General features: G+C 40.8%; 1 protein-coding gene across 1 annotated transcript in view; it reads right to left on the minus strand.

The window, feature by feature from the left end:
* Positions 1-11,836, minus strand: part of BUB1B (BUB1 mitotic checkpoint serine/threonine kinase B) — a 54,224-nt gene that overhangs the window by 2,743 nt on the left and 39,645 nt on the right. Inside the window, exons 16-21 of the mRNA XM_024732503.1 lie at positions 8,535-8,668; positions 8,099-8,239; positions 7,642-7,742; positions 5,247-5,396; positions 3,434-3,576; positions 361-532 (exon numbers count right to left, since the gene is read on the minus strand). Of these exons, the coding sequence (XP_024588271.1) occupies positions 361-532; positions 3,434-3,576; positions 5,247-5,396; positions 7,642-7,742; positions 8,099-8,239; positions 8,535-8,668 (841 nt within the window). The remainder of the gene's footprint in view (positions 1-360; positions 533-3,433; positions 3,577-5,246; positions 5,397-7,641; positions 7,743-8,098; positions 8,240-8,534; positions 8,669-11,836) is intronic.

Here is an 11,836-nt window from a genome sequence, read left to right on the forward strand (position 1 = left end):
TAATGTCTTTTTATATACATTATTGCATTTAATCCTCACAAGAATTCTGATGTAAACAGAGCTGATTATTATCTTTATTTTACAGAGAAGATCACAGAAAATGATTTACAAAAGACAACACAGATAAGTGGTAGAAAACTTAGGTTACTGAGTTAGTCATGTGTCTGCACGTGTATGTGTAAATTCTTCAGTATTGTGACAGAAAAATGGTACATTTTGCTTGACTTGGTGATATTTGAAAACTAGGTCATCTGTTCCAGGAGAGACAATATCAGTAAACACTAGCTTTCATGGCTTATCTAGGTAAGAAGGAGATTAAGAAACCCTCTCCATATTTGCTCAAGCTTGTTTTACACTTACCTGGTAGGGAGAAGAACAGTTAGCCAGGATCTTTTGTCCTTCCAGGATCTGTACAGTCCGAAAGCCGCTGAGGTTAAAAACATCTAGCTGTGCCCTAAGGTCAACACTGTAGGAAAAGTCCACTATCTTCAAAGCTTGATCATTCTTATTACAATCATAGGGATCGTGGATTCTAAGCCCAGATGTAAGAGAAGGAGATAATAAAAACAGGCCATGAAAGAAGCTGCATAGCTGGTCTTTAAAAAAAAAGAAAGAAAGAAAAAAAAGGAGGTACTGCAGGTGTGCCTTAGCTATGCCAATAGCTCCCTCCAGTGGTTAGTTATGAAAATGCACCTGTAAGAGCAGTGGCAGTATCCACCCAACTGGGGAACGTTAAGATGAGTTTAGTGACCCAAGCTATATCTAAGCCATTGTGCATGGCCACCACAGAACATTTATCAAGTTTCCATATTATATAAACTAAATACTGAAACTAGACTGCAGGCCTCTGTCTTGCACTGAACATATTGATATATATAACAGCAATGATTTATACACTGACAAGAATTATGATGGAGGAAATTAAGCTTTGATAGATGTCACAGTCTTTCTTGTTTACTATTAGATTAGGCTTTCCGAGTGTCATTCAGATCCCTCCTTCCCAGAGTTTAACTGAAAACAACATAAGGCTGTTTTTTGGTAAAGTGATACCTTTACAAAATACTGTAAACCATCCTGTTTATATTAAATTAATACCATACTGTCTTCCTCTTATATGTAATTCCAATCCTGTTTCCTTACAAAAAAAAAAAAAGAGGAAAGAACTTTATAGCACTAATTCACTATTGATTTTCCTCAGGCTTATCTATTCCATGTAATAAAGCTATTCTCCAAAGAGATATAGGAACTATTTATGTGAGGAAAAAATGGATTATCTTTGTGTTCCTTCTGTTTCTCTGCTTTCTCAGTTGGTGTTTTCAAATCCCTGATGGATATCAGTGGCAGGTCTTATATTCCTAAATATAGGCTTTGATTAATCCTATCACATATACCTCCACAGCACAGAATGATCTATTTTACTTTAAAATTTATGATTCCTTACTACAACTTGTTTTTGGCCATCATAAAACTATAATTCCCAAATATTTTCAAAACTTGGGAGAGGTAGGAAAAATGTTTCTGAGAATAATAAAAAGAAGCAGAAAGGTCTCCTAGCTCTCTAATCATCCATTCACTGTTACCCTGGGCAAGACATTCTACTTTTTTGGATCTCATTTTATACACACACACACACACACACACACACACACACACACAATGTAGAAACTGCATTAAATGATTTCAAAAGGCTCTTTCACACAGACATAGAGAATAGACTTGAGGCTATGGGGAGGGGGAAGGGTAAGCTGGGACGAAGTGAGAGAGTAACATTGACATATATACACTACCAAATGTAAAATAGACAGCTAGTGGGAAGCAGCCGCATAGCACAGGGAGATCAGCTCACAGCTTTGTGACCACCTAGAGGAGTGGGATAAGGAGGGTGGGAGGGAGATGCAAGAGGGAGGGGATATGGGGATATATGTATACATGTAGCTGATTCACTTTGTTATACAGCAGAAACTAACACAACATTGTAAAGCAATTATACTCCAATAGAGATGTTTAAAAAAAAGGCTCTTTCAATTCCTTGTGCATCTATATGAAATTTCCTATCAAATTTGAAAAGTTGTGACAAAGTAAAAGGCAATGTCCCTTCAACACTATGTGGTTTCCTGGAGTCCTCTAGTGACTGAGAGAAGGATATCTGAATACACAGCATACAAATGCCTAATCCCAAAAAGGCTTAGAAAATCTCTTTGCTTACAATTTCCATGAAAAGTCCTGAGAACTCTAGCACTATCCTCTGAAATTTCAGTGCTGTGAAATAGAATGAAAATAAAAACTATACCAGGGGTTCTCACATTTGGAAACATATGGGGAGATATTTGGTGATCACAATGGCTGGGGGATTGTAACTTGTGTTTGGGTGAGAGGTAGTTACGGGGAAATAGATATAAAACATCCTGACATGCTTGGACCAGACCTGCACAAAGAATTATCTCATCCAAAGTACCTATGGTGCCCTGGAAGAGAAATGCTGCTGTATTATGCCTGGGGAAGCCTTTAGGACCCTGCCATCTCAGGAAAGAAGGTAGGATGCTCTAGTTTTTTTGGTTATAATTGCAGAAATACATTGAAGGTTATTTTAATTTCCACGCCAACTATGATTTAGAGTCTAATTCAGTTTCTTCTTACAGAATAAGTAGTCAGGAGAAATGTAAAGAATAATTCCAGCTTTTAGTGTACACGAATGACCTCAGAGAGAAAGTTAACTGCTTACCCAAGTCACAGGCTTGGGGCAGACAAAGCATCTTTAAACCAGACTGCTTCACTCAAATACCATGAGATCAATGCCCATTATTAGAGGGGTGTGTTGGTCCTCTAGTCCTTTCCATAAAACAAAAATTGTTGAGCATCTTTGCCTTGTTTATGCCTCAATGTTGTCTGTATTTTCTCAGTTCTTAGTATTTGGGCTTCATTTCTTATTTCCTGCTCTGTGCTCACCCCTTGAACCTGACGGCTAAACTGGATTTAAGCCCCTTTTCTTGGCATGGTTTGCATTTGCACTCTGGTTTTACCTACTTCTTTTGGCAATTACCTCAATTTGGTGTGACTTAAGCTCTGGTCTTTGAAACTGAGCAGTGCCTCAGTTTTGCTAGCATCCTTGCTAGCTCCGCACTGGTCCCACACAAAGAAAGGCTAGACAATCTACTTCACATTTCCCCAAATATTCACATTTTACATCTCTTCTTGACAGGAATCATCACGATGGAGTTGTTAATTCTTTTTTTCTGGATTTTTTCCTCAACGTGTTCTTTTTGGTTGAATTCTTTTAAACTATTCCCAGTGACTATTGACTTTTAGGTAGCAAATATTCTCTTAACATACTGTGTTCATTAATATGGCATTTATCAAAAGGCAAAAGAGAATGGCAACTATCCATGTTTTATGACAAAGCTGACAGAATTATAAGAGAATGAAAAGGACCAACCTGTTTCTAAGAATCAGACTCCTTGGACTCAAGTCACCATGGACTATTTCTGCTTTGTGTAGTTTCTCCATCATTGTCAAGAGGTTACAAATAATCAACACTATCATTTCATGGGTAATAAGTTCACTGTATTGAAGAAGATCCTGGAAATAGAAGGACAGAAAACTATTTCTTTTTTTTTTTTTTTTTTTTTTTTTTTTTTTTAATTTTTTTTTTCTATTTCTTAATTTGGGGTGACTTACACTTAATACCTTGCTTACCACTGCCCTGTACTCTTCCTTGTTGTTCTCTATTAGAATGTCGGCTCCTTTGTAGGTTGGGTTTTTGTCCCATTTTTAATAATGCTGCTTTCCAATTAGATTGTTTATAAGGATTTAATGAAATAATGGATGAAGAGCATCAAGGGTGAGCCTGGCCCATAATAGGTGTCCTATAAATGGTAGTTTTAAAATACCATCATTCTAACCATTTTGGAGAATTTGTATTACCATCAAAATTGTAGCAAAACCATCACTATGTTGTACACCTGAAACTAATATAACATTGTCTATCAACTATACTTCAATTTAAAAAGAGATGAGAAATAAAAACCTCGGAAACACTAAACTAAAAAAAGGCAGTAAAACTTTCTTAAGAACATTCCAAAGAATAAAATGATATATTGTGGGGAGTTCCCTGGTGGCCTAGTGGTTAGGATTCTGGCCTTTCACTGCCAAGGGCCTGGGTTCAGTCCCTGGTTGGGGTACTGAGATCCCGCAAGCCGTGTGGTGTGGCCAAAAAAGATATATTGTGTTTGGGTTCCAAAAATGATCCAGGGGGAAAGTATACATAGAACAGGAGTGGCAAAAATAGACCTCTGGTTTCCATTCCTCACATAAGGAGCTTGGAAGTTACCACTGTCCTAGCATGTAAAAAGCTGAGCCAACTGAAAAATCAACAACTCCTTTAGGATCTGTAAGCATAGGGGGGCCCCACATTTTTGTGAACTTTACCTCTAGGAGCCAGACCAGGTTCTCACAGTAAATATCACAGAAAAATTCCCCTAGTGCTTCCAGCAGCGAGAGAGGAAAAAAGAACCATTTGAAATAGGCCACAGCACTCTGTTCTTTTTAACAAGGCCTGCCTTCAGGGGAAACTAGTTAACCAGAGCCTAACCTGCTGGGGCATTTTCAGAGCCTACCTGGGGAAGGGAAATACACAATTCCAGCCCACTCCAGCCATCTTGTCCTACCTAAGTCGGGTGGTGGGGGGTATGGGGGTAGGAAACTGAGAAACTTGTGAAGCTCACAGTCCAAAGGCATAGGCTCGCTGCAAAAGATGATGAATCATAGCACTGTACAACACCTTCCCTCCCCTCACACCTTATCATCATATTACTAAAGGCCTATTTATAGTAGTTCCTTTTACCCAGTACATCATGCCTGGCTATCAAGAAAAAATTACAAGGCATACCAAAAAGCAAAAAATGCAATTTGAACAAGCATCAAAACCAGACATGGCAGGGATGTTGGAATTACCAGACCAGGAATTTAAAACAAAAGTGGACATGAACTGGTGATGGTCACAGTTAGATGACCAGGTCATTACACAATTCTGTCTACTTTTATATGTTTGAAAATTGACATAATAAAAAGTTAAAGGAGGTTCTTGGTCAAAATAACTTGGAAAAAGAAAACAATGCTTTTAACTCATAATTTAATTGGTCTATTTCTAGAAGATTAACAGGAATTCTGTACTAAATTCCTTTGCTAAATGGAGCACAAATCTCTCTACTTGAGGACTTTAAATGATATGTTTTCATATTATTGCAAACCTGAAGGGTGAAGCAGTTTATATATTGGTGCCAAACAATACAGCCATCTTGGTATTGATAACAGATACACAAATTATCACACTCCTCATTTAAACGTTCCTTTAACTTGAAGTTGATATAAAAGTCCCATGGGACAGGTTGAGAAGATACCTGTAAGAAAATATATTTTAAAAATAAGAGTCATTAGAATCTATTGTTATAGTTGGCAGAATGAAAACATTCCCTCCAGCCCTTCTTATATCCCAACAGAAATAATAGTAACGGGATATTTTAAAAGGTAGAAATCTATAATAAAGGACGGAGCAGCAGGAAATTCTGAAAGCTGGAAAGAGCATAATAAGAGGTAACAATCCACTTAACAGATCCAAGAAAGCTGATTTTAGCAGTGGAGAAAGCTGAAAGCAACCATATTTATACTACAAGACCATCTCCCTAGAATATAAAACTGGTGGTACTAATCACCTATAGAAGTAAGGGTGAAGGTGGAGCTAAAACAGGGGTGGTTGAACTCTGTAAAGAGAACATCAGTCCCCAGACTCCCCTCCTGCTCCTGTAGCCCAGCCTAGCCCTGCCTCTCTCTCATTCTTGAAGACCAGAAGTTTATTCCTAGAGAATATAAAACAGAAGGGCTCTGGACTAGAGGACACTGTGCATTGTTGAGGGTGGGAATACCATATGGAGAAGAGGAAGAAGTTTATTATATGTCAAATGTTAAGATGCATCTTCCTGCCCCTCTACTCTCCAGACTAACTTCCCCATGCAGCTTTCAGGAGGCTAGCAGCCAGGATTACATGCTCTAGGCAGGAAACCAGAAGTTTTCTCTGAGGAATCTGATAAACTCAAAAGACCCAAAGATTGAGGATTTTCCAACAAAATGGCCAAGTGAGATCACTGTACAGTGAAGCCTACAGCTGTCAAGGTCCCACCATATAACAGAGCTTTCAACTGGCTTTCAACTTAAATATGAAGAGACAGCCAAAGACTTGAAGAAAGCCTCTAATATGAAAGACAGAGATCAAAACAGACAAAAGGAAACAGATGATGCAGGGAGAAAAAAAAAATTAAAGTATCATTAATATACTCAGAGAGATAAGGAATATTTCATCTTTGAAATGAAGGACAGAATGCTACAAAGAAAGAACATGATAAAAGAAATGAAAAACCCAGTAAAAAGACTGAAAATAAAGTTGACAAAACATTCAGAAAGTAAAGCAAAAAGACAAAGAGAAAATAGGAGAAAAAAAGATAAGGTTTTTAAAGAATCTGTCCAGGAGACCCCAAATCCTAATAAAAGGAATTCTAGAATAAGTGAACAGAAAAGACTGGGGGGAAGAAATAATTTTTTCTTTGAAGATAATTTCTCAGAACTGAAGGAGTCTCCAGATTGAAATGGCCATCAAGTGCCTAGCATATGGGTGAAAATACACTTTTACCAAAGCATGTAATTGTGAAATTTCAGAATGCTGGGGACAAACATAAGATCCTACAAGGATCCAGAGAGAGGGGGAAAAAAAAAAATCACACAGAGAATGGCAAAAGATTTTAAAAGCAAGGTTAGAAGCCAAAAGCTAATGGAGCTTATCTTCAAAATTCTAAAGAAAAAAAGTTTTGAACCTAGAATTCTAATATCCAGCCAACCTACCAATCAAATAAAGATGTGGAATAAGAAATATTTTGACATGCAAGGTTTCAAAAAATTTACATCCTATGCATCCTTTCTCAGGAAGCTACTAAAATATGAGGACTTAAACCAAGAAAGGAAAAGAAAACGGGATCCAACATAACTAGGCATTCAATATAAAAAAGAGGTCATGTGAATCCCTGGGATGATGGTGAATGGAAATTTCAAGGTAATATAGTGTGTGTGTGTGTGTGTATACGTGTCAAGCCTAGAATGTAACTTGTCCAGATTGGAGCGAGCCAGAAAATTTCAGATGTCCTCAAAAAGATAAAATTGATGTAACACCTGACATGTTTGGACACATTGAGAGATTTACACCCTCTCATTTTTTTTTTTTTTTTGCGGTACGCGGGCCTCTCACTGCTGTGGCCTCTCCGGTTGCCGGAGCACAGGCTCTGGACGCGCAGCCCCAGCGGCCATGGCTCACGGGCCCAGCTGCTCCGCGGCATGTGGGATCCTCCCGGACTGGGGCACGAACCCACGTTCATCGGCAGGCGGACTCTCAACCAATGCGCCACCAGGGAAGCCACACCCTCTCATTTTTGATATCTCATCTTGGCATATAATGGTGAGTGATTTCTTTATGCATCACTGACTTTCCTATAAGGAAGCTTATAGACTATGAAAAGGATCTTATGGAACCATGGGGTCACAGTTACTGCTTCAACCAACATTATATACAAAGAAATTGAAGTGACAGAGAATCAGTCCCACCTTTATTATGGTTAACTCTGCAGAGTTTCTTGGCGTCACCCAGAATAATTTGTAGTCTTCACATATCAGGTATTGTTGTTTAATGCAATAATCCTCATTATCTGTTGAGAAGGTTTGATTCCATTTCAAAATCACTGTGAATATGTATAGCCCCCTAGCTTTTACTTCCTGGCTTAAGGGCTAAAGGCACTCACTTTATATTTGCCAGTTAGTAGCATCTAGAATAGTTTTCAAAATCATTTGTTAAAAACTGAAAGAGGGGATAAAAAAATTGAAAGAGGGGAAGACAGAATTCCTATTGTTACTGGGACATGAACTTATCAATGTGTCAACTCCTATAATGTTGTTTCTTACATTCTAGAAATATTGATTGTACTTAAGCATCAAATTCAAGTACAAATAATCACTTATTTGTATATTGTCATACACAAAAGGACATGCATTCAACGATACTTACCTAATTCAATTTCCTTCTCTATTTCCAAATTAGGCATTGGTTTATCTTCTACAAAAAACTCTGTAGAGGTACTCAGCTCCGGTAGGGATTTTAGTAGTTGTCTGCGATACTGTGAACACCAGGGTGACTGAGTAGGGCTGTCTGCAGGAAAAAAAATGTTCAAAAAAATTATCCCAAAACTTAAAATGGGTATTATAACAGAGGAGGGAGAAAAAAAACCATGATCGCATGATCAATACTGCTAACCTAACAAGACTCATCTATCTCAGGTCTTTATAATACCGAATTCAGTTAGTACTCACTTGTTCTAGAGATTTCACAATTTATGGCAACTTTTCTAGAGAAGAAATACTTATACCTCAGTTTGCTCTGATAAATAAGTGTTCACTGGACGTGGATATAGATATTTGTTTACAAATGGTATATATGAACCTACCTGCAGTCTCACTAGTGAGCTCCAGTTTCTCAGGAATTTGAAGACATTTGATGGAGGAGGTGCTTGTAACTGAGGCAGAAGATCCAGAGAACCCAGAGGAGTGTGTGGCTTCACCGCTGTCTTCAATAATTGGGCTGAAAGAACCACAGATGAGTCAATGCTCAAGGGGGTAATTTATATCAACTTATCTTTATTATACTTTTATTTGCTATTCAATAGTCTCAATTTTAAAGTCCATTATTTTCCTGAAAAAAAAAAAAGATTCATAATCAGAATCTAGGTAACTTTACCTACTCTGGTTGAAAAGCAATGCCAAGCATTAAATTTATGTTTTATTAACCTAATCTATAGGAAATGCCTTCTTCTACGTCTATTCTAAACTGACTGAGAAAAACTAAGACACTAACTTCCTCTTTATCCATTCTTTGGACTTTTTTTTTTTTTTTTTAAATTTATTTTATTTATTTTTACTTTTTTGGTTGCACTGGGTCTTCGTTGCAGCGCACGGGCTTTCTCTAGTTGCAGCAAGCGGGGGCTACTCTGGACTTTTTAACTCTTCAATAAGCAAAGGTCAAGAAAGAAAAAGCGAAATTATTCAAGGTGAATACATGCTAGAAAATGTGAAAAAAAGTTTGAAAATACAGTTTTAAAAGCACAAAATGGCAAATTAAAGAATATTCCTGGGCTTCCCTGGTGGCACAGTGGTTAAGAATCCGCCTGCCAATGCAGGCGACACGGGTTTGAACCCTGGTCCGGGAAGATCCCACATGCCGCGGAGCAACTAAGTCCGTGAGCCACAACTAATGAGCCTGCGCTCTAGAGCCCGCAAGCCACAACTACTGAGTCCGCGTGCCACTACTACTGAAGCCCACGTGCCTAGAGCCTGTGCTCCGCAACAAGGGAAGCCACCGCAATGAGAAAACCACACACCACAATGAAGAGTAGCCCCTGCTTGCTGCAACAAGAGAAAGCCCAACGCCTGCCAATGCAGGCGACACGGGTTTGAACCCTGGTCCGGGAAGATCCCACATGCCGCGGAGCAACTAAGTCCGTGAGCCACAACTAATGAGCCTGCGCTCTAGAGCCCGCAAGCCACAACTAATGAGTCCACGTGCCACAACTACTGAAGCCCGTCCTGGAGCCCATGCTCCGCAACAAGAGAAGCCACTGCAATAAGAAGCCACGCACACAATGAAGAGTACCCCCACTCGCCACAACTAGAGAAAGCCCGCACACAGCAATGAAGACCCAATGCAGCCCAAAATAAATAAATAAAAACTATTTCTAAAACTGGAATGTTTGTTTAAATCAGGTGGCTTTTAAATATGGAGAGATCACAAGGCTTAGTCCCTGGCTCTCTATGCCATTCCCCCCCTCTTCTTTATTCATTTCCATCTCTCTACCAAAAGATATTTTAAAAAACATGTCTCCAGTGGAGTCAAGATGGCTACCAGGAGGACGAGAAATTCGTGTCTCCTCACAACTAGGGCACCTACCAGGCACTGGTGGGGGACCACAGACATCTCAGGGGACGGGAGGAACCCCCAGCCACCGGCGTGGGGGGAGTGAAGGGGGAAGAGAAGTGGAGGGGGACCAGACTGGCGCCCCTGAGAGGCTGCTGGGGGAGGGTAAGGGATCCCACCCCGAAAGGGGGAAACTGGGGAACCATTAGGAGGGCAGAGGATCAAAAGGGAGCATGGCCAGGTTTCCACTGCCCACTTGGACCCCCAGGAACCTGCTGAGATGCTGGGCCTGATCCTCTCCCCACTGAGGCCCTCTCCAGACGCGCGGGTCCTGAGGGAGTGGGAGGGAGGGAAGAGGGAGCAAAAGTAAAGGTTGGACTTCAGGGACCAACACCCCTGAGGGGTGTCTGGGGGAGGAGGAGTTCCTACACCCAGCAGGACCCACCCATGGTTAGGGGTCCAGTGCCCCAGTGGGGGGCGGGTAGGGAAGACCCTGGCAGAGACCATGGGGGAGGGGCATGAAGAAACGGAAGGTAACACGGCCAGTGCCTTCCCTGTCCACTTAGGCACTGGGAAGCCTGTTGGGGTCCAGGGCCTCATCCTCTGCCCTCAGTGCCTCCCTCCTGCCCTGGAGAGCCCAAGCCCTGCCCCTACACCCTCACTCAGGGCCCTACCTCCAAACTCCCGAACGCCACACTCTACAGGTCCTTCTTTCCACGTGCTGCCTACCCGCTTCTGTGCAGGTCCTAAGCAGAGGCCCCGCCCCATGCTTGAATGTCATCCCGCCTAGGCCCCACCCCATGCTCAAACGAAAGAACTTCTTTCACTTTTGGCTTCTTCCCCACCCCACCCCCCTTGTTTTTCCTTTTTTCTGCTGCGGTTTTATTTTACCTTGTTGCAGTTGCTTCAATTATAGTTTATTTTTCCTAATATATTTTTTATCTTTCTAATTTTATTTTGTTTTTTATTCTTTGATACTGTACTGCTCCTTTTTTTCTTTCTTTCTTCCTTTTTTTTTTTTACCATGCCACAAAGCTTACGGGATCTTGGTTCCCAGGCTGGAGGTTGGGCCTGAGCTCCTGTGATGGGAGCTCTGAGTCCAAACCACTGGACTAACAGAGAACCTCAGACCCCAGGGAGTATCAATCGGAGTGAGGCCTCCTGGAGGTCCTCATCTCAGCACCAACACCTGGATATATCCAACTGCCTGCAAACTCCAGTGCTGGACGCCTCAGGCCAAACAACCAATAAAACAGGAATACAACACCACCCATCAAAAAAGAAAAAGAAAAAGAAAGGACAAAAAAACTTGTTACAGACAAAGGAGCAAGGTAAAAACCTACAAGACCAAATTAATGAAGATGAAATAGGCAACCTACCGGAAAAAGAATTCAGAGTAATGATAGTAAAGATGATCCAAAACCTCAGAAACAGAATGGAGAAAATACAAGAAACATTTAACAAGGATCTAGAAGAACTAAAGAGCAAACAAACAGTGATGAAAAACACAATTACTGAAATTAAAAATACTCTAGAAGGAATCAATAACAGAATAACTGAGACAGAAGAATGGATAAGTGAGCTGGAAGATAAAATGGTGGAAATAACTGCCAGGGAGCAGAATAAAGAAAAAAGAATGGGGCTTCCCTGGTGGCGCAGTGGTTGAGAGTCCGCCTGCTGATGCAGGGGATGCGGGTTCGTGCCCCGGTCCGGGAAGATCCCACATGCCGCAGAGCGGCTGGGCCCGTGAGCCATGGCTGCTGAGCCTGCGCGTCTGGAGCCTGTGCTCCGCAACGGGAGAGGCCACACCAGTGAGAGGCCTGCGTAGCAAAAAAAAAA

The sequence above is a fragment of the Neophocaena asiaeorientalis genome, unplaced genomic scaffold (assembly GCF_003031525.2).
Source record: "Neophocaena asiaeorientalis asiaeorientalis breed wild unplaced genomic scaffold, Neophocaena_asiaeorientalis_V1.1 scaffold119, whole genome shotgun sequence".
In the NCBI taxonomy this organism is placed as follows: Eukaryota; Metazoa; Chordata; class Mammalia; order Artiodactyla; family Phocoenidae; genus Neophocaena; species Neophocaena asiaeorientalis.